We start from the raw sequence: 23,980 nt of genomic DNA on the forward strand, positions 1-23,980 counted from the left end.
CATGAACCTGGTTATTATCTAGACCTGGTTATTAGTGCAGGTTAAATCAGATAGATCAGGTTTTTATTTTGCTGTTAGACTAGTTTTGTGTGTTCTTAGTATCCTGTTAATAACACAGGTTCCATAATACTTTCTCCTGTAGGTTTCAGAGAAGCAAAATAGGATTTCTGGTTCTATAGGGCCTGTGTCTGATAATCAAGATATACCCCAACACAAGCATGTATACTCAATTTAATGAATTACTCACTAAGGCAGATACAGATAGGCCTGGCAAGGCCAACAGCAGCAGAAATGCTGCAGACAGGACTGCTGAGTGACAACCACGATGTGCCCTGCTCCTTGCCCAGAAACTCTTCCCTCCAAGGGTGGTGATGGGATCCCGGTGTCTTTGCGTCCACCCGGAGATGCTTTCAGCATTACTTTAGAGAGCCTCACATCAGGCTCACCAGCAGCTCTGCCCAAGACTATTCTCCATTGCAGGAGTCAAGCCAGAAAAACTGAATATCTTTGTAGCAATCTGCTTTCTCGCCACTTTAATTTTATTTCCATTTCTGTGCCATAGTGGGTAAATTTAATATTCAACTTTTGTAGGTTTATCTAAGCTTTCAGTATAGGTTAGATGTTATTAAATATTGCAAACAAGTTCAGCTAGTTAGGTCAGGTTGTGGCCAACTCCCAGTCCTGAGTTAATTCAGATTTGAGCTCCAAGAAATTTTTTTTGGCAATGTTGGGGGGCGGGGTAGGAAGGGACATGCAAAATCAGCAGCACAGAAATATTGTGAAGGCTGATATTGCCTTTTTTTTTTTTTTAATTTAAGCTGAAATATTGAAAGTGATAAAGCTTTGTTTCTTGTTGGCATTATTCTTGCCCACATTGCCTTTTTTTTTCCATTCAAAAACACAGCAGTAACTTGTAGCACCACCTTCCCATGTTTCTGGTTAATTTCAAGGAGCAAAACCTATTGTTATTTTGAACTAGGAATATATATATATATATATTTTTTTTTTGTCAGAATTTTGAAGTTACCAATAGGTCAAAAATCCCTTTTCCACCCTTTTCCCAGCATGGTTTACAGCAGGATAGCCAGAAGTGTGACTTCAGACTGGCCAGGCCTGTCTGAAAGGGAGCAGAGATTCCCCTTTTTCCCAGTACACTAACTACATATTGCTATCCTTAAAAGACCAAGAGGACTCTTGAACAGATATAATAACTTCATGACAAAGCAGAAGAGACTATTTCATTTTAGGAACTGTTCATTGGGAACTCAAGAAGCTTAAGAACAACTGTACTGGGTCAGCCAAAGGTCTACCTTTCCTGGCCACTAATACTACATGTAATAAAACTATCACAGAGGATTACCACATTCCACACTTAAGCCTGTCCCCTCCAACAACTGTTCCCAACTCTTACTTGGCTTTGAAGCTCAGTTCTGCCACTTCAGATTTAAGGAAGTCATTGGGTACCCCCAAAAGACAATCTATTGTTTTCAATTGTGATAGTTACTGCAATAAAAGATAACGCCTTTCTCCCAAAACCTTTCACACCCGTTTCTCCATGGGAATGTTTCTTCTTGCACATTGTTGGCCTCACAACACTTGATCTTAAACTTGAAACCAAGTATTTTGCCAGAACAATTAAGGTTCCAATCCTCCAAGCACTTCACTTCTCCCTGCCAGTCTCCCCACCGACTTACATCCATGCATAACAATCACACATCCGAGCTAATGCTTGGAGGATCAGGACCATAGGTAAAGCATCAGTTGTAATATGTCTGGTTGTAATACGTCTGTGTCCAAACCCATTAAAGATGACAAGGAGCCTATGAAAATCAATCTTGTTTTATGAGTAATTTGATACTTGTTTAGGTTAAGTTTATCTTGAAGTGATTTTTCAAAGAGCTAAAGAAAGCACGCACAAGGAAAGCAAATGCTGGAGCAAAGACACCTAAAATAAAATAACACTGCTGTTTAAGTAGTTTGAGAGAACCCATATCAGGCTGGATTACAAGAACAGGCAAAGATCACAAAACAAAGAGGGGTTTATTTCTTTACAAGGCTCTCCCCACCCTTTGTTTTTGTTTCTTTTCTGTGCAAAAAGCTCCTGGTGTTCCTCTGCCTAGAACATACAGCCATCAGTTATGCCTTCTCTGTGCACAGCCTACATCCTTTCTTAACCTGAAAAGAGTTAAACACTCCTTTTTCTCCAAAGAACAATTTTTTATTTTCGTGATGAGGCCTTTTATGTAATTAGCTAGAGAAGTGACGGCCAAAAAGAAAGAATAACACGTAAAATCTTGCAAGAGCATAGAGTAGGTAGTAACTTGTTGAGTCTATTACCAGGCAAAATGTTTAAATCAACAATATATCTTCATAAATCAGCCATATTTAGCCTTAACTATAACCATCCCTCAGCAATGTGGGATAGAGAGAAAACACGCAAGGAAAATTCTGATTCTCTGATGATGCCCCTGAAACAAGAAGAGGAGGAAGCACCAGATGAGACGAGCACAGTGCACAGACATTGTTCAGACAAGGAATTGATTTTACAAGTCGGAATTAAGGTATCGGAGCATTCAGTGCCAAGCAGAGACTTGCAGTAGGCTGCCAATCACACTGACTCACACCAAGTCTGGTGGTGATTTGGAGATGTTTAAGAGCCATTCGAACCTCATTAAAACCCAGACACATATATGCCTTGTACACTAAAACAAGTTTGAGCCCTCAAGTGCTAGAAGTCTATGCTACATGACCAAAGACAAAGGTTTACATTGCAGACCATAAAAGACCATTCTTTTTCAATTACCTTTGACAGATCTAAGTTACAATAAGAGGAATAACTTTGGAAAAGGGGAGAGCAGTAACTGTGAACCAGAGAGGAGAGCAGAACGTAGCTGGATTAACAACATTACATCATTTTCTTACTTAGGAGTGGAAGATGGTTTCTTCACTCCTCCATCTCTGTTATCCCCTTATTCTTCCAGTGGAACTGCAACAAGGCAAGTTGACTTGCCTTGGAACCAGGTGCTCCTGACACATAGCATACCTCTCAGATACACACACATTCCAGTACCTAACCTTTCTACATTCTCCACTCCCCCTCAACGTGCAACCAGACTTTCTGACCAATTTTTAGTTTTTACATATTATTCTCTTTACAGTGACGTGTAGTGAAAGCATCAGGGTCTATGAACTTTGTGGGTAATCTGTCTATAGTGACTAGCACACAAAGGAAGTGTCAAGGTAGTAATGAACACCAAAAATAAATACCAGGCAGATTGGAGGAAACACAGCCAAGTAGTTTTCTTTTTCACTCAACCAAAAGAGCAATCTAAATAACAAATACCAGCCTGAGATTCTCACCCAGTGTTCTCTAATGGGCTAAAGTTTTACAGTGACTGTAGCTGCATCTCAGTTTTTAGAGTATACAAACAACTCAGGTGCCTGTATAACGCTGCTCTAGTCCCCAGGTTGATTTTCAGGCTTGTTGCTGACTGTGGGAAACTCTGCAGCTCCACCTTCTGCAAGTTTTGGTTCAGAGTGTGGTGGTGCCTTTGATGCCAGAGATGGAACCAAGGATTTCAGACATACAGCCCTCCTCTACACCGCACCCTCCTGGCTCCACAGAACAAAACAGCATCCTAGGCTCAGGCTTGGAGCAAGTTCCTACATCATCTGTTTTTGTTTTCTTTCAGTATTATTGCCTTAAAACTGGCTCTGATCATGAATACTTCATTGTTTCTAGGATGTTTCCAGAGGGGAGGGCAGTTTAACATTACATGAACAATTATTACTATAAAGCAACCTCAAAAGTCATTCCACATGTTTGGAAGATCCTAGTTCAAGGACTGTTCCCTCTTCGACGTGGAACATGCTGGGTGGAATTTCTTACACCATATAACACGCAGTGCATCTGATGGAACAAGGATATAGGAACATCCCTGGCTGTTCACAAAGCACGCGTTGTCCACTTTTGTCCTAATGTTGTGCCATTATCAGCAACTGTAAATGAGCTTATGCAAAATGTAACTTTAGGCCCAGTTGAATCTGAAATAATATCTTACAAGAAGTGCGTGAGACTACCCAGCGTGCTGGTGCTTTGAGTAAACCACTGCCAAAAAGTGAACAGGGAAAGAAAATTGTGATTCATTACCTTTAAAATGGACTTCTGACCAGGAAGATCAATTACTGATTTTTTTCTATATAGATTTACAGGCAGATTTTGAATCCCTGAGTTAAACTCTGTGGGTTTCATAAAGAAAGGAATCTGATTATAAGGGTCATGCACGGGCATTTCCAGGCATTACAAGACTGAAGTTGTAGGCCTTTAAAACTAGAGGAAAAATAGTAAAATCCAGAAGAGGTCTGATAGGGAAGTGAAACAAGAACAATGCTCTGAGGCTGTTGGGCAGCAATTGATATGCTAGGCAACAGTACACAAGAAAGGACAAAGCCCAGAAAGAAAAAAACAGATGTCCCTGAAGAATTAGCATGCCTGAAATGTACAGTAGTTGTCTGCTCCCAGGTCACTGATGACCATGGGAACTTATTCTGTATTGCCCTCAACCAAAGACCCAGTCCCCAAACAGCTGACTGGTTAGTAACGGGCTGATGCTCTTTTTCCTCCATTTGTTTCAAAAGATTGGCATTACCTTCTCTTAACCTCAAGCTATTTTGCAATGTAAGCTCTTACCGTAGCTGCTACAAAAACAAGAGCTACGTCATCCTAAACAGCTGTACCACGAGCAAAAAAATCACACAGAAAATACAGGTTATGGATAAATACAACTTGCTTCCAAATTGGAGAGTGATAGAATTCATTCAGCACTCAGATATAAACTTAGCATACATATCCAAAGGATAAATATTTGTCTGCAAGAGCTGTAAATGATTTCAAAATGAAGAGCTAGCAAAATAGCAAATGCAACACTAGTAAATACTGAAAGCTGGCACCAATACTACGTTCAGTGGGTGGTGGACTCCAAACTGGTTCTTCACCCACAGTGCATATTGCCTTTCCTTCCTCCCAGCTGGTGTTAGTGAAATAGCAACAGCCTTAACAGCAGATTTTAAGATTTTTTTGTTGCTGTAAGCCAGACTTGTAGCAACATTTAAAATAAAAGTGCAATTTTCTGCCTGTTTTTAAAAAAAAAATAGATCTAAAATTAAATAAACTAAATGATGCAGTCTTTTGAGGCCAAAAGCCCATTCTTATTAGATTAAAAAAAAATCACTAACAATGCCACCCCTTTGTTGATGCAGACTGGTTTCTGGGAATGCAAGGGACAAAGTTTTACATCTGTTTGCATACAGAACTAGTAATTGTTGAACATGCAAGTCAGGGCTTACAAACACAGATGAATGTTTGTTTATTCTTTTCTAATTGGTATTACTTTAATACCAGCTAGGGATCCAAACCATACACGTGGGTCTGAGCTCAACATTGAGTGCAGCGTAACTGTAGATGAGGAAAGTCCCTTAAGGTACCAGTTGTTTTTTTAAAAAATGAAAGTAATTTTTACGAATCATGTCAACCTTCCCAAGTTATTTCCTTCTCAAGGGAAATTTCGTTTCATTTAGAAGAAATGTTACCATTTGATTTGAAAGCAGCACAGATAGTTTTCTGATGTGTCAGAGGTTTTTTTTGGAACACGAAATTGTCCTGATGTTACCAAGCAGAAACTCTTACTGATATGATCCAAAAAGCTACAGCTATGAAAGAGGCGAAAAATTCTCACCACTATAAATGACCTTTGGACTGTAATTATTTATATGATTTATTTATATGTTTTAATCTCTTTTTGAAGGGTCTGGAAACACCGATGTTATCCATACCCATCTGTGAAATCCTACCACAAAGCCTCTCACTGTCACCTCCCCAGCTTTTATCACTGCCCAGTTGTGCAAGTACATTGGAAATTTTTTTTTTTGGGGGGGGGGGGGGGGAGTGGAGATCCTCACATAGAAATACAATCTGGAATTTGTAGATCAAAAAGCAATTTATTATTTTTTTTTTAATAAAGCTGGGTGTTGAAAGCAGAGAGCAAAGCTATAAATATAAGTATTTTAGGCAATGTCTCTGCTATGAAGTGATGCACAGCCCTAAGAAATTCCATAAGGACATTCAGTGCTTGGTAGACCACATAAGAGAAATGAGCTTGTAGCTGTTTTAATGAATTTGTTGGACAAAAAGCCACTGACACAGGAGACGGCACTCTGTTTTTGGAGAGCAAATAGTATGCTTCACCACCATCCGACATCTTTGTCGACTGCATGAAATTTATGGATTTTAATACCTTCTCCATCTTTTGTTTCTCATGCAGGCACATCATAGGCAGGTTTCCTGACTATCCTACCAAAGAAGCAGGAGGTTCAGCGACTATTTTTTCTGAGAAAACCCCAGAGCAGGTACTGTCACTCCTCTAATGCGAAAGGCTAATGGAATAGGGGAAGGAACCTCCACAAAACATGTCTGTTTATTTAAGTTGCAATTTTGCATGACCATGGCCTTTAGTTCTTCAGGTACCTTATGATTAAAGCGGTTTTTGCTGCTAGTGAAAATATTTTTTTCTTCCAGGGTAAACCACAAAATTCAGGTACCAAAATTTGTCCCCTTTCAGGATATGTAACCACTTAGTCACAGTGGAAGGTGCTCAGCCATACAAATTACACAGTTAAATGTGTGAGGCAGCTGGGAGCAATGGGCTCAGCTACAAAGAATTGCTCAAATGTTCAAAAATCCATGTAGTTTGACTGGTGCTAGACACTAGTGGAAACATATATCAAAGTTTTACCTTTGGTAAAGGCATCCAAAGCTACCAAGTTCAGGAAAAAGAATCTGAGATTGGTTCCAGTGTATCTACATTCAGTACCAGCACAGCAACTTTAGTCTGAGCAGAGAACAGTTTCTTGGCAGTAAATCAAGGCCTAGGCCTGCCTGCGTAAGGAGAGCTTGAACAAGGGGCACATTCAAGTGAAGGAATCATCTTGGCTTATTTTATGTATTCTTGTAACAATCTCAATTGTTTTCCTGAGAAAAAACAGTCTTCTGGCTTCTCTGACTAATGGAAGTAGCTGATAATCTCTTCCTCTGATCATTTGGGTGTCACACAGAGAAGGCGATTAAGATCAGTCAAAGAAGTGAAGGCAATAGTTGGCACTTGGAGCCTTTTCCAGCCTCCACAGTGATCTTAACAGGATGATGAGGTTGTTGAGGGAGTTTACAAACAGGAAACCCTGCACAGAGGGCTAGGATTTGGCCCCTGAGTAAACCAGGCATGATGGCTACTAGTGGGCTAGGAAAACTAAACCATGAAAGACAGACCTTTGTGGTCCTTAAAATAATGTTCCTCTATTGAAAGACTGTTTTATTCATTAGTTGCTTGCAACTGATGATCTCACACAACTATGGCAAAACAATATTTTGGACTCAGTCCTTCTTGGAATCATAGAGAGAAGTCTAGAGCATGCTAGCAGCATCTGTGTGGTTTGGGGAAATATAAATACAGACCAGAGCAGCATAAGGCACTGTGCTCTGTTACTTTGCTTACAGAAACACACAAGAAAACTGCGACAAACAGCTGTGTGCCTCACTAAAACTGAGCTCAGGGAATGCTCCTGCTTTTAGCCAAGTTCAGAGTGTGCTAAGGTCAACCCTGCCAGCCTCTGTATCTAAGTCGCTCTGTTGTTCAGTCCCAGACAGAGTGAAGGAGACCAGTCCATTAAGTTTTCAGCTTCTAAAGTAGAAACACATGCCAGTGTCAAGAAGGCTTTGTTGGCTGCTCTAAGCAGCAGGGAAGCCACCCAGCACGTGTGGGCTTGTTGCTGGAGAAGGCTTCAGGGGTCACAACGCTAATTAGACGTGCTATCAACAAGGATAAATACAATTCAGAAAGAAAATAAAAATTACAAGAAATTGTACTGAGCAAAACTAGGTATGTTAGTAAATACTGGAGAAATATGTTTTACCTATCTTATTCCTAGCTTTGAATTTCCACCTTCAGGTATTTTGCTGTGGCTCTGGGTATTTGCTTTCTCTTTGCATAAAATATAAAGGAATCTAAAAACCTGGAGAGATCATTTTACTGCCTGGTTTCCCTGCATAAAGGAAAATACCTGCAAGGAAAAAAAAAAAAAAAAAGCATGTATTTTCCCAGCAAATTTTCACCAGCAGTTATCTGATTTCGAAGAGATCCCTGGAGCCATTTTTTCCTCCCTTTTCAGCCAGCACAACTGAGAGCAGAACATATTTCACATGCCCTTAACAGGCATCCAGAAGGTAGTTGGCAAAAAGAAAGTTCAGTTTGTTCATGCTCCTACCCGAATGTCAGAAAAGTAAAATATTTTTTGATCATCTGAGTCAGCCTGCATTTAAAAAATCCCAAAGGCAACTGGTTTTGTTTCACTCTGGTCTACTGGGCAACATAATAAATGAAATCCTGGCCCCATTGAAGTTAATGGGAGCTTTGCCCTTGAATTCAGGGGAGACAAAAGATTTCACCTCTTGTATATATTACCTTCCGTGAATGGGTTGGTTACTCTCAAGTTAAACTCCATGAAAAATCATGACAGAACTGCATTTAAAAAGTGAGCATTTTATAAGACTTAGGTAAAGACACTTTGGGGAAAATAAAATACAAATTAATCACTTCACGAACCATTGCTGCATTATTATACATTCTATATTTCTTTATCTTTTGACAACTCTGACCTTACTTGACTTTGTAATGTAGCTAGCCTTCTGCACAAACTGCTTTCATGACATTTTCAAGATATTTTACAAATATCTTTCAAAAAGGTAAGCCCAAGACATCCAGATGCGAAGGGCTTGGCAATTTAGTCAGAAAAATATGTACTGTCTCAACCGAACAGAAGCAATTCTCTATTACTTGAAGCACTTTTCAGGAGAAATTTAAGATTCTGAGACTCAGTGTAATCTTCCTGCATCTGTTCCAGATGTCTATCCCTAATGGTTTTTCATGTTTTGCTCCAGAGATAATCATCAGATATGACAATTTTTGGCTTTGCCCTTATACTGCTGCCAACAAAATTATGATCTCTTCCTGTAGTTCATTAAGTCTCATCACCATGAAAGTAAGCCAAGAGAGTTGTCACTTAGCAGTCACATTCCCCCTCTCCCAACTCCCTCTCACTTCCACTGTTAAGCACCTTATAATAAAATAGACTGAGATTCTGGTTACACATTCAGTTGCTGTTTGGAGCACAGTCATTTCCACATTAACATAATCCCGGTATTTGATCCAGAAGCACAGAAAAGGGGCAAAAAAGAGTATGCATTAACTGCTGTTACAGATACAAGCTCCTAATCCTCATTTGGCACTCTGTGCAACACTACACCACTGATTAGCATTCATTATTACCAGCAGCTAAAAGTTCTCATGAATCCCAGTAATCAGTTTGATTGTGAATGTCAGTGCAAGGGATCCCAGTAGTTAATAATTAATAAACCTGTCTATTTCCCAGGTCAAGACAGTAAAGTGATATTATGCAATCAAGTACCACCATGTTCACACACACACATCTAAACGCATTATCTTCTTCCAAATGAATATATCAAACAGACTTAGAGTGCCAGAGGTGGCTCCAAGAGGCTCTGTGGAGCTGCATGTTGTAGTATCCAGCCTTCTGCAAATACACTTTTATCTTGATAGCAAATACACCAACTGTGAGTTTTTCAGCAGTCGCAATAGATGCCTACAATTACACTTACCCTTTTCTCCCGTGTTCCACACTATTTTGGCTAGTCCTTTCAGAAATTATCAGGCTGGATTTTCACAAGCGCTAAACAGTGCCATCAGCTGAACCTGGGCACCTCCGAGTCTCATATCATCATTATTAAGGTTAACCACGCAGAAAGGAAAAAAAGGTACTTAGGCTCTGTTAGGCTACACAACAGGCAGACATATTCACCTCCAGACATTGATGCACTACAACAAAGCCACCAGGCAGGTTGGCTCCTGGTTCAGCAGCTCTCCACTGCCCCCTGAGCATGATCATTTCTCTGTTGGCTGAAGTCAGCAGGCTATATCATATGCCTAAATGCCAGGCAATATCAACAACCCCTTTTTTCATCTCTACCACCCACCTTCCCTGAAAAAAAGAGAAAAAAAATATACCAAGCAACACTAATAGATTTTTCATAAACACATTCAATGGAGACTAACATTTTGAAGTGTTTGCCAGAAAGTGATCAAAAGAGCAAGCAAGTTTTTAACTGGTGAGCCAAGCTACATTTGGGCAACATCTGCCAGTTGCAAAGAGATGAGAGCACGCGTCAATCCTGGACTGAAATGCAAGACTGTCTATTAAATCCAACTGTAAGGTTTTGCAAGATCCCATATAACTATAAAATCTTCCCTATCATTTTTAATTCATTCCTGCGAGACAGACATCACTGGGATATTTTTTTAAGCTTAATCTTTACTTGCAGGTGCACACCCAAAGCTAAAAAATACCACCTTATAGAAATAATCAGCTCATAGAAGTTTTAATTAAGTGCCCTGAAGCTGGAGGGAAGGTGGCAGGTAGAGAACATTTACAGTATACTGCATGTTATGCACAAGTCGTGTAGATGTCTGATATTTGGTATGCTACTCTGGGACAGGGGGATGGCATTTCTTCCCATCTCAGTCCTGTTTCCTTGGAGAATAAACATTTTTGCCTCAGACATCAGAATAGCTTCTTCTTGAAGAGCTAATTCTCAAAGACAGCAAATTCTCTCCAGAGACAGTAGGCTCTGAACACATTGTTTCTGTTCAAAATAGTTTCAGAGCCAGAATTACAAGGCTCTGAGGCTGTCTCACCCACCGCAGCTGGCAATCTAAAGTTCCCAAACTCACTCTATCACTGCTTTTTTCTTTTATGCCCACAACACTAATAAAGGCAAAAGGTTCAAACGAGGTCTTCTTTCAAGGAATGAGGGAAGGGGTTATTCTTGAGGAGGAACATTTACTTCAAGTTTCTGCTTGCCTGAGCCAACACCAAGCTTTCTGTGACTGAGGAACACAGAACATAAGTGAGTCCTACTGGCAGCCAGTGGTTTTCGGATACTTGGCTCATACATTGACATCAGGCATTCCCATTCATTGGCTGCCCTCAGTTTCATCGCCCCTGTCTTTCCCAAAAAAGGGGATTTGCACTGAAAAAGTTTGGAAACACTTAAACTGATGTATAAAAAGGAAAGTCAATTTGGCTTTTGTGGAAGATCAGTTTAGAGCAAAGTGTCTTTTCAGCCTTGAAATAAAAAGTTACTGGATAAAAGTCATCACTAGGTCTACAGGGCTCCTACAGCAAGACTAGGAAAAATTGAGACTAAAATTCATCCACTCTCACCGATGTGCATTCCCTTCCCCAACATTAAGGGTTTTCAAAGTGCTTTCAGCATCATTTCAAAAAGAGACAACCTCGCAAAGAAAAGGGCAGGCTGAAATAATTTAGGAAGGCATCTGCTTTTATTTCCACTATGAAGTTTTCTTCAGGGGAAAAAATGTATTATAATGCAGGTGAATTGCTTAGTTTCTCAAACTAACCTTTGCTTGTCCTTTCCTTTCTTTCCCGTTCTTTTGTCAGATTCCTCAGGCATCTTCTTGTAGCTGGAGGGGAAATTGTTCTGTATAGAAGAATACAAGCCATGTAAGGTTAGGTACACAGCCAGCTTTCACCCCACCTCCCAGTCCTCTGCAATTACGAAGCTGCTTAGAGCACAAGTGCAAGCAGAGCTGGAGAAGCCGTACCGAAAGAACATAGGGGAGAAGATATATCTGATGCAGAAGAGGAAAAATCCTATTTGCTCTGTCATTCTCTTTTGGGAAGCAGAGACACGCTTCAGAAAAGTCTGGCTTTACATGCTGACCACACCACCACCTAGGACAGAGGCCCTACATGTATGCAACCTCTGCCTTCAATCACTGGGCATGGTTCTGGACTTGGCTTCTTGTGTTCCCATGTGTTGCACCCAGCACTGACTGCAGGCACCATTTGCTGTTACCTACCTAAGCAGTTAGTAGGAGGCTTCACACCACTGCTCATACCCCACACAAGCAGTTCTGAAAATGGTGAACACAAGCTTTGTTTTCCCACCCTACAAAGCTGATGAAGGCAAGACAGAAGGATAAGGGCAGTTCAACAATTCCATCCCATTATATGTTTTGTTCACAAGAACAGAAACTAACCCCTTTCCGCATATTTTTATTCATCTGCATAAAAACATGAAAAAGAAATCGTTCCAATCAAAGTCTGCATATACTTAAAACACTGCCAGTAGAACTTGGAAGCACTGCCTAAAATTAAAACCTTTTGTTAATCACATGCGTGCTTACAGGACTCCTGCTGGATAAACCCACCCCTTGGATGCTGGAAATGGTTACAGCTACCCATTAGCAGGCAGGCAGAGCAGAGGTTGGAGGTGGAGGTGACGAGGTTGGATATCTGGCCGGGTATTAGTGCTACAGTAAAGGATACAGTCTGAGTAGCTCTGTTGGTTTTGGATACAAGAGGCCTGCTGGGACACTAAAAACCTATTTTGAACTCTAGTCAATCTATTAATCTATCCAAGAGAATGAAATGCTTCACTGCTTATCACCGCAAGATATGACTGAACGGTGCTTGGGGTTTAAATTACCATATTTAATTAAATGTAAGGTACTGAAATGCTTGGGGAAATTCAGTAATGAAATTTCACTGACTGCAAAATATAGCCGTTGTCGCCCCTCGCTTCCACTGTCCAATCTTTAATGCATTAAAAGGCATTTTTTTTTTTAGAAAACAAGTATTTTTACTGTTACAGGAAACACTTGTCTTAAACTTGGAAATCTGTTTTCTACACTTTCACAGTACTGCCAGTATTAATGGTGCATTAATAAGCTTCAGTGTCCACAGATTGTTTTACACTCACCAGTGGATGATCTTACAGTTCATCTCTAGGACAAGAGAACACAATGAAAGGTGTCTGGAAACAAGAAAGTGATAGAAAAAGCAAATCTCCCTGTCTCCCTTTTCAGGTAGTAATGCATAAATGGACAGGAACTAAGCTGAAGTAGCTCTATCCAGTTATCAGCTACTGCTACCTTGCAGGGATAAAGATGCTGGGTTATCAGTGCATATCTGTCAGAGATCATCACAATATCTCTATCCAGTCTCTCTTCCACTGCACTAATTTCAGTCTTTAGCCAAATATTGAAATTGGACATGCCTCAAGGCAGTCTCTCAGAATCCATCTGTATAATATCAATCTGCCTTAAAAATGCTAAGACACATTCATAATTCAAATGCAAGTCCAGAGGGAGCTCAAAGTTGTATATCATTAGAATATTGTGCTTCTGGGTGGTTTCAGGAATTGGCCTTACTCGATAAAAGCCCTAGTGGTTTGGGACATGGAAATCACTTTCTCAAATACATGCTAGGAGTCTGTATCACCTGCATCAACGTTTGCAGGTAGGAGTGCTGTCAGCATAAGTGAACGTGGTCGCTCTGTCATGGATTAGCTGCTCTGAAGTTCTCTCCACACCATGCCAAACATCTTCTGACATCTAGATTTGTAGAATCATGTGTTTGAGAGCTTTTTTTCCCACTCCCTTCTCACTTCTAAAATGGTTGCAGATGCTGCAGTGACATGTAAGTTCTGTTCCTGCACCCCCCATGATGCAGAGTGAGTATTTGGAGTTGCCCATCACCATCTGAATGACAAGCAGAAAGGTCTAGTCAGAACTTAGCCATAGAAGACTATACCAAGCAACATATTGGATATTGGATTCCTCTACTGGGGAAGTAGAGGAAAGCTGAAACCAAGGCAGGAGAAATGCATACTAGTCCCTAACTCTTGCAGGACATGCCTTACACCTTACCTTGCATGTGAAAATTTTGTCCAGCTATTCATGTTTCTTTTATCTCTTTCAGGTTGCTGCAGAACTGGCTGCCAAAAAGGAGATGGCTCTGCAGAAAAAATCCCAAAAGGAAGGAAAAGAAAAAGAGAAAGGAAAGGAAAAGACAAAAGGAAAAACACAGAAAACTGGAAAAAAGGTAAGGCTTCCTGCAGTAAAATCAGTTAGCAGTTTGTGAAAACAGAGCTGAAGTCCAGCCTTCTCAACTATGTGTGGGCAGAGAATATTAATTCGTATTGCCACCAAGGCCTAGGCTCAGAAGATATAGGGACTGGTTAAGGCCAGACCCTCTGAGACTTTCAGTCAGCTTGATGCTCCCAGGGAACTGAATTTCACCTCTCATTTTTTAGGAAGGGAGTTTGCTTGGCCATGACTCAGCTAAGTGGAAAGAACTGATGTAGGTGGACAGAATGCCAGAAAGAGATGAGGGGAAAAAAAATACACTTTGTGGAATTGACCTTGTTACCAAGATACTTTTCAAAGCACTGCTGCCTTTTGTACAGATGGAAAACTGGCCACCATTTTGCTCTCCAGGCATTTACACTCTTAATGTGGAATAGGGAGAATTTAGTAACTTCACACAAGAACTAGGAAACAAGAACCTCAGTTTCCATCAGATACCCGCTTTTGATCTTGCTTGGATTTCAAAACTTATTTTACATACAGTTCACTAATGGCTGGCTGTGTTTTGTAGTGCAAGCCAATATTTTGTAAGCCCGTAAATAGCAGTCATGCATTTTCAGTTCGCATTCTTAGGATATGAACTCTTTTCTGCCTCGTGTTACAGCAGACACCACTTAACGTGTGATATATTCCCTGAAATCTTTGTTACACTAAGGTTCTGGTTTCCCTAAAGGTGTGCTCCCAAATTATTTCAGGAGCAGCTTTACAGAGAAAAGCATCCCTGCAACAGCAGTGAACTGAGGGCATATTCAAAACCAAGCTTTGCAACAAAATCGTATAGTTTTGCTGAAGCAGCAACTTTTAGTTATCATTTACTTTATACTATAAAGAAACACAAAATAATGTTTTTGTTTTTTAATAAAGGTCATTAATCTGAGTATGTGGAGGAAAAGAGGTCAATACTCTGGCACAAAGCTTACTCTTCACTGCAAATTTTACACAATTTCTGATTTTCTGAATTTCTGATTTTAAGTGTTAACCCTGGAACAAACCAAAAACATGCTTTTCTCAGGCAACAATCATCACTTTGGCCAAAGCTCTTGTAACAGCTAGCCAGGAAACTAAGTTACATGAATTTAAGAAGCATCAATCTGTCTAATTTGGATGAAGATAAAGTGTTAACCCACAGCTGAGATAGTGTTTTCAGCTTGGAAAGATGCTGTTTGGGTCATACAAGACCCAAGAATTTGGGTTATGGGTTCTTTTTGTTTGTTTTTTGTTTTGTTTATAAATGAATATGTATAGAAGGCTGAAGGAAAAGCATGTATAAAAGTTCTCCAAGCTCTGAGCCCCGTCTTGTGCAGAGTGTGTGGATAACTTGAAACTCCAAATCTTAGTCACACACATCTTCAGACATCTGTTATTTGTCAGGGTGCTGCTAGATCACAGGGTGACAGCATTAGTGAGGGCACCAGGCTCCAAGGAGCAGTAAGTGGACTGCTGGCACCACCTCGTTGTACCTTAGCTGGCAGAGCTGAGCCCAGAAGAGCAGGAGGGAAGAAAGAGGAGCATAATCCCTGCAGACCTAAGCCTAATACTGATACCAAGTTGTCCATAGATTTCTAGGGAGTTATACAAGTACCAAGTTCAGCTCTGCAGGACCACTTCCTCCTGTGACCCCTTTAATCAGTATGGCTATTGCAGAGCTCTGGAGGAAAGATCAGATAAAAGTACACATAATGAAAGCCATTGCTTAGAAAAGCCTTTGCCATTACAGACATAGAAGAGCATTATTCGCAGCTACAGGACCTTGTAGCATCTCAAACTGTCCAGCTCTGCTTGGAAGCATTCACAAGGGTGTCCTCTAGCATCTTTCTACGTGGCTTTGTCCTTGTCCTCTGTCCTTTCCAACTCAGCCAGCCCAGAAAGAAGCTGTGATGCACCTAGTCATGCAGAGGCAGCAGAGAAGGCTGTTCCAGACCCTTCAGTCCAAGTTAAAGTGAGGCATTAATGCTTAGACATGCTAAAAACACCAAACCTAATCTCCAATCTGAGCTTCTGAAACTGAATGTCAACTAACCCACCTGCTTAAAAACATGACTTTCACAGAATAAATTTGATTCCTTGTGTTTTTCGTCTTCCATAAGATGGTAAGATAAGAACCAAGACTACACCAGAAATGAATCCTTATCCTCTCACAACCTCTGCAAGGTTCTTTTGAAACAGGGTGAAATAACAATATAGAGCTCTGGGGCTTTATAACCTGATGTCGTTCTCATCTCTTCAGCCATCACAAGTCCTGTCAAGTAAAATTCTGAGCCATTATATCAGGTTCTCTATGGTTCATTGAGAAAGAACAAAGGGAACATTCTCTCCAAGGTTATAATACTGACAGGGAAAATAGCATCTAAGACCAGTTGAGAAGTATATGGAAAAGTTCTAACAGCAGGACTCTTATTAAAATAAGTATAGGCAATAAGTCATAGCAGTGCAGTCAAAGAAAACCCTTGCTCATAACTTCACTTCTTTAAGAAAACAAAAGTTTGATCCCAGAAGGAAATTTAAATATTTCTGAAGCCTGATAGCAATCTTTAAAAAGACGTATTTCATATCAAAGTAACTTCATTTTTTTTTCTCTGTAAGGTGTTGATCTGATTTCCCATTGGACACTTAAGGAAAAAAAACATCAGCACCATCTGATTCCTCTTTCCAAGAGCAAAGCACGTTAGACCAGTTTGGGCTGCTTCACCCAGTAACATTCTGCAACTGGTCTCCCTACAGAACATGAGCAAGGCTGCACAATTCACAGATTTCATCCAGAAATATTAAACAGTGAGATGCATTTTATCCTCATTGAAATCCATTAATAAAATCTCCATAACAGAAGTGCAGAACAGTTAATTCACAGTGTTCCTTGCTGTTGAATGAGAATATAAAGCCATCTAGCATGGACTAGAATTCAGAAAGCTTCAAAAACATTAAAACTATTATTTCCATATTTGTGCCTAAATTGAAGTGTATATTGTTGGTTCAAGGTACTTTAGTACACAGCACAGAATAAGCATGAAATCAATCCACTGAACACAGAAAAATACATCAACTGACCTCAAAGGAAAAGAAGTTTTATACATTACATTGACCCTTGTTCTGTTAATACATGCAAGAGGGAATACAGAACAGCACTCTACAACTGTCCTTTGGACACACAATAGTTTTGATTAAAGTCAATGATACTGACGTAAATATTGTTATGTCATTTTAATTACTAGCTTCAATGATTTCTGTAAACTGATCTATTGGTTTATTTTTAACAATAAAAGAAATGTTAACCCCCATCCTATGCTACTGAGTGGCTAAAAATGAATACCAATCCCATTTTTAGGCCTTTAATAGTTAGCAATTACAAGTATGCTCTTAGAAGAGCATCTTTTAATCATTTTCTAAAAATGTCAAAGTGCCAAGGATGAATCTCAACGTGCCACACCCTGCCAAAGCTGAATACTTGCATAAGCAAGGATTTAGATTCCAAAAGTCAAATTCTCAAGCACTTGGCTATAGTTAACCCAAATGATTCTTGATGTTTAATTTAGAAACTCCTGAATCTTTTTCAAATATAGCTATAGACCATGGCATAGAAGTGGTAAATGTATTTAGGTTCTGCATGTCCTCCTGGGCCTAAACTTTAATTGCTATAGTAACTTAATTAAAAACATTTAATAATTCATGTGACCTGTCTGCAGATGTATCTGATAAGCAAGTAATGGCATCTAGTTAAGGAGACACTTGTAGGGTTTTTGTTTTGGTTCTAGTTATTTCAGGAACTGCATCTTATAACTTCCTTATAACCAGCACCTTACAGACTAGTCATTGATTATCAAAGCCAGATACAACTTGTGTTGTCTTTGGTAAATCCACACCAGCTCCTCCTCAGATATAACTTCCCACATAACTGTTACCTTACTAGCATTTTGAAGATTTATGACTGACACAATGTGAAGAACCTTTTATAGCTTTCTGACAAGATTTTCCATTAGAAACGCTGGTTCAAAGAAATTAAACTATTTCAGGAACTTGTCAATGTCATTTAGTTCAGATAGGAAAACATCAATATGTTTTGATTAAGTGGAAACCAAATATTTTGTTTTGCAAAATACACCAAGTTCATTATTTTTCTAATAACAGATTAAAATGAGGTTTCAACAGCTTGGAATTACCCACAGGTTGGGAATTCCTTTGGTGCATGGAGGGTGCAACCCAAGAAAAACTGAAAAAATAGCAAGGTAATTTAATTTACATGTTTTGCAAGTATGCTACCTATATTACAGATTCCAACCAGCCTAAATATAATTCTTGTGACCACAATAGGCCAGTTTATGAACTGACACTCTACCCTCCTCTTTTTATTTTTTTTTTTCTTTTTTCTTTTTTTTTTTTTTTTTAAAGAGGATAAATTTTCTTTATACCCTGCTAGGAAAACCGTAGTTGATGAAAAATTTCATCACAGCATGATGAAATGGTGCCTTGTTCCTCACATTGCAAAAATTAAAAGTGAGAATTATGACTTTTTCACACTAAGTTACTACATACATATATTAATATTCCGATTTTTCTTTTTACCCCCCTCGAGTCTAGGAAGAGGATGAGGGCTGGAAAATGGCTCCCAGTAATTTCCTTTCAATAATGGAGGAAGGAAGCAGTCAATACAAAGGTCAGTAGAAAAAGATAACAATTACAGCTGGAATGTTCTTCTAATTCAGTTTAATCTGAATGTCATTCCTGTAAGGTCAAACTGCACAGCTGCCCAAACTGTGTAACTTTATAGAAATGAGGACATTAGATAAATGGTATTTAGGAAGTCTCAGTACCTCAAGTACCCAGGAGTCTCAAAATCATTGTGCTAATCACAAAGGATGGTACATTCCTGTCTGAGTGACAGTGGCCAAACTAGAACCAGAAGTACATACAAATTTTCTAAGAGTGGTAAGAATTACATCTGAACAGCAAATGATTTAATAGCACCATACTGTAGATGAGGCTTCAGCATCAGTGTTTTCATGCTCTTATAACTGCTGTCTGCCCCTCATTCATGGAAGGTGTCTATAGATACTATTTACACAGTCCACAGCTAGTCAAATTGTCTTTCATGTTTTAATCTTTTTAAGCAGAAGCATGAGAAATGCTGCTAAAGTACGAATATACCTCAAAGTGTTTGCAGCTTCCCAAATATGATTGAATATATAACATATAGCTTGGAGTTGTATAATCGAAGCCCTGTCACAATTAAAAATATTCTCTTCTCCTCACTCTGCAGTGTTTATGGCTTGTTAAGAGTTCTTTATATGAAGAATACTCATTTCTCTCCAACAAATCACTAGCAGAGTGTTCTGCCCGATTTGAGTTGGCTGGAGAGAAAGCAAGCAACTTTAAATATGCACCAGCACAATTTTGCCAGACTTCTGGCTTCTAACAATTCAGATTCTGTTCTACATTGTAAATCAAAGGAGCATTATGCTTGAAGAAAGTTCTTAGTGCCAAACTTTACTCTTGATTGCTACATCAGAACCCCACTGAAGTCAGCAGGAATTTTAGATAAGGATCAATTTCATCTATACTATTTTCCTTAACTAGCCCAGAATATTACTTGTGCTTTTTTATACGCTCAGGACCAGATGTCACCTTGCAACCCAAAACCAGCAATAGCAAGACCTATGTTTCCCATCCAGATAGTCCCAAGAGGAGCTACAAGAGGCAGGGTAGAGTCCCCACCGTTTGCAAAGTAGCAACAAGAGGGCAGGAGGGTTTTACATTGTCAAGTAGGTTTGGCAAATACACTTATCCAGCATCCTGCTGAGTATGCAATAGCGCAGCTATGCTTTCCAGTGCTTCTTGGAACCCCTGCTGAGGCTTTGCAGCATCTAGCACTATTTAGTACAATGCTGAACTGTGAATTCACCAACTCCTTGTATTTGCGCCTATTAATAACTCTCCTCCAGGTTGCGGAAGACCTCACACTCAGGCTTTAAATAGTGCTTCCAGCACAGTGGACGTGAGTGTTGGGGATAAAAACACCGGGGGGTTGATAACTTAGTTTGATAGGAAGGGATACTCCCAAATTTCACCACGATCTCAAGTAACAAGTCAGGGGGCTTATGAGAAGACAGGGACATATTTGTCACCCAGACTGTAATGGAATACTACTTCATATACTGTCACCCCTATCAAGATATATCCTTGCAGAACTCAAAGCATGTAACACATTTTGGGGTTACTCATGCTGGCCAACTTTTTGCACGAAGAGGAGTGCTGAACTGGGAGGTGTTTTCCTATACATTTCACAAAGCCTCCCAAGGACAACTCAACAGCTCATTATCTGTCTATAGAATCTCCACTCCCACTCAGGCGCCTAAATTGGATACTTAAAGCCAGTTGGTGTGAATACCTCCGTCATCCCATGACATACTGACAGCATTTGCTAATACAATATAATAATGCACTCAGGTAGGTCAGCCACAGGCCTACCTTTTGTGTTAGGACACCAGTGCTCGTCGCCAGCCCATCCCACCAGAGCTGACACCTGTACCTCTAACAGCATACAAGGAACCATTTTCTGCAGAGCACAACCAGAACTCCTCAGAGTGGAAAGAGCTCCTCATGCAAGCTTCAAAGAATAGCTTCAGTTGTCTTACGTACAGTAAGAATCTGTAGCTGTCCAGTTAAACCTCAGTTGTGTTTTTTTTTTTCCTTCTAATAATTCAAGTCTATCCAACACCATAGTTACTTTTAGTAAAGAGCTGTTAATTCCTCCATGTAGCAGTCTCTTTCCTCATTCAGCAGCACTTCATGCTTTTATTGTGCCTAACCACACAGTTATCACCACTTTATCGCAATATTACCTGGTGGTTCAAAAAATTGAATTTAGTCATGGATGAGGTTCAGTTTTTCAAGGCACCCAGAAGTCTGGAACATCTGATAGGAACAGCGTAAGCAATTTCTTACATTTTTAATTTTAGCCTGCTTTCATTTCAGTAGCAGAATTGTTTAGAAAAAGGTTTGGGTTTGATCTTTCTACATTGGGAACATTTTTCTATTCTTATGTGATAGTAATTGAGCTATTCTTACAATTTGCATAGAAGTTCAAACTTATTACTGCATAAATCTTGAAAGCATCACTGAAGTAAGGGAGCTTGATTAAGATTTATATCAGGTGCCTACAATGGAATTAAAGGCCTTTATGAATGCAGCTGCAGTCTACTAAGTGAGAGCTGTCCAAACAGTGAGCGTTTTCATTTTGTCACCTCTCCCCCAACTCTTACAATTAAAAAGTCTTTCCATCCCCTGAAACTGGTTGATTTGTTCTTGGGTTAAATGTTGTAAAAGACGTAGATCAGCTTTCACAAAGATCTAAGTATTTCACTTACAGACTTTTCCATACCGATCCCACCCCCACCCCACATTAGAACTACTTAAATAAACCTCACTGGAATTCACAAACACTTTTGCTCTCCCAAAACTGTATTTGGCAGTTTTACTAGTTGCTAAACTACATTTGCCAAGCCCTATCTAAAACACTTATTTTATATACTTTTGTTGGAAACAGCCAGTTTCTCTGCAGGCTTACTTATACACTACTTATACATGTACACTGGAATAACAGGAGTATGTGGAATAAATGTAAGTAGCCTGAATCACTACCTCGGTCTCCCTGGGTTTTATTTTTGCAGTACACCATGCTGTAAGGCAACAAAGTGCTATTTCCCCCATTTTACAGGTAGCCAGTTGATATTTGACTTAGTGTTGCAGGGGATATTTCAGTTGGAACTAGAGTTCAACTTCAATACTGCATGACCCAAATTTTAAGGTGGGATGATATTGTGTATTTTGCCTTGTATCAAAAGATTCAAACCCTTTTGTCAGGAGGTTGAAAGTAGTCATGTTAAGAAGAAAAGCTTCATACTTCAGATAAAAAGTACTTCAATTATCAGTCACAAGCTGCTTTGAAATTCAGAGATATTGGAATTACCTGCTAGTCTGCAGAGGAAAGCTAATGCTGCTGAAGTGATGTTAGCAATCACATTAGTGCACTGGCTGCCTTTTGAGTCCTGAGCTCCAGAGTTATGCATATAAAATAATCCAAAGATAAGCATGCTTTATTTTAGAAGAGGCAATATAAATTGCAGTGCACACACAAAAATAGTTCCCATAGCTGCACGACCCATCTGTAACAAAATACCAGCCTCTTTTGACTGGCCAGTGAAAACAACATCCTTAGCCTTCTGACCTGACTTTAAAAATAACTTTGAAATGTTTTGTTGATCTATGAAAGAACAACATAGCACCTAACACCTATGAGTTATTTATCTCTTTTCTAAAATTAGAGACCTCTAACCCAGTGTCTAATATAGCACTCAGAACTCAGTGCCAGGTAATATCAAAGGCAACTGCCTAAGCTGTGTGAGGACTGTTGCTGCTTTGCCTGCAGTGGATATTAACTGCTAATCGATTTACAGAATGACAATAAACAATTATGAAAAAAACAATAAAAATCTATGATCTCTCTATGAAAGATAAATACCGAAGACCTAGTACTCCTCTATGAAAACATAGCACTTGCAACCTGTTGACCCAGTCAAGAAAGTGTTTAAAAATTCACATTACAGAAGAGTTATACACCCTTTCCCCAAGGCTGAAATTCCAAACTGATAACCCTGGAGGAGGTACCGTGCAACTAGGGCAAATCAGCTTTCTTTCTTGAAATATTATGTGACATCTGTCACACCATTTGATGACCCATGAGTAATTGAAAGAAATTAGTGTCTGTACCTTGGAGTTTTTCTTCCTTCCCCCAAATCCACTGCCCTTCTCCATCTCTACCATTTTTTGTTATGAAATTAAGACTACTCACCTGCAAAAACTATTCCCCTTGTGTAAAGTCACAAATACTCTGCACATAATTGGACTCTGAAAATTCGTAGAGGATGGAAATAGCAGACAGTATTATATTAACTGAACTAAAACCTGAATGATCTCCTATGGGTACTGTGAAAACATTTCTGAATTTATAGTGCCTTAGAAATGGCAGTAGGTACAGGAAAGAGTTCCCTGTGCAAAACAGATTCATAAAGGAGCCTATGTCTTAAAGTAGAGAGATGTCATTTTAAATCATCTGGAAATTGAATTAGCACATACTGCTGGAGATTAGCTGTCATTTATAGAGATATTGTCAGAGCTTGAAATGCAAGGAAATTAAAGATATGAATTGGCCTCCTTTAAATAAGCTCAAAAAAAAATGTAGAAAAGGGGGAGGCATTTCCATTAAAAAGGTACCTTCTGCTAATAGCAGAGGATTCAGATATGCACAGAGCTTGCCAGACATCATTTAGTTCTTTAGAAAGAGCAAATAACAGTTGCATCAACAAAAATAACTGCACTTCAGCATCATTAGCTACTTTATTGTAAATAGGATTTTTTTGATCAGTTTGCACAAGTTTGCTTGGTTCCTTGAGTGTGGTCTCTGTAATACATATGGTTTACACATCACTAAGAAACAAGGGTGCATCAGTTGAGTCTCATCTCTTCTGCAGAAGGACTTCAGATGCCCTTTCATTAGGGCATCAAGCTTAAAACTCCCTAGAGCTGTGGCTTCATGCCACTCAGGGCTTGGATACAGTTTATTGCTGTCAGACTTGCTGTCCCCTCTCACTCCCCTTTCTGTTGTTCTGAGGGCAGGCGTTTATACCTATATTCCAGCGCTCCTGACCCATATTTCAGCTTCATGGGAATTACTGCAGCTGAAAGTCCTCTTTCACTGAACACTAGATAACAGACCAGGAGAGAACAGGAAAACTTTCTGCTTTAGATTACACCTCAACTTTGGTCCCCAAGCCTGCATTCTGCCAGCCAAGAGATATGTAGAAAGCACACTCCTCAGGACAGGAGCTGTCTTTGCAACTCTTTCATGGTAA

At 39.6% G+C, this 23,980-nt stretch overlaps 1 protein-coding gene and 1 long non-coding RNA gene across 3 annotated transcripts in view; one reads left to right on the forward strand and one right to left on the reverse strand.

Annotated features, from left to right (window-relative positions):
* The window catches only part of DRC11 (dynein regulatory complex subunit 11), a 103,710-nt gene that overhangs the window by 44,090 nt on the left and 35,640 nt on the right, over positions 1-23,980 (forward strand). For both annotated transcript variants that reach the window (XM_084524772.1, XM_084524771.1), the window contains exons 7-9: positions 6,321-6,405; positions 13,912-14,034; positions 18,651-18,726. In XM_084524772.1, coding sequence (XP_084380898.1) covers positions 6,321-6,405; positions 13,912-14,034; positions 18,651-18,726 — 284 coding nt within the window. The remainder of the gene's footprint in view (positions 1-6,320; positions 6,406-13,911; positions 14,035-18,650; positions 18,727-23,980) is intronic.
* The window catches only part of LOC311439285, a 109,868-nt gene that overhangs the window by 42,240 nt on the left and 43,648 nt on the right, over positions 1-23,980 (reverse strand). Inside the window, exon 2 of the long non-coding RNA XR_014694641.1 lies at positions 11,547-11,626. This is a non-coding gene — a long non-coding RNA (uncharacterized lncRNA). The remainder of the gene's footprint in view (positions 1-11,546; positions 11,627-23,980) is intronic.

The sequence above is a fragment of the Aythya ferina genome, assembly GCF_964211825.1.
Source record: "Aythya ferina genome assembly, chromosome: 6".
Taxonomy (NCBI): Eukaryota; Metazoa; Chordata; class Aves; order Anseriformes; family Anatidae; genus Aythya; species Aythya ferina.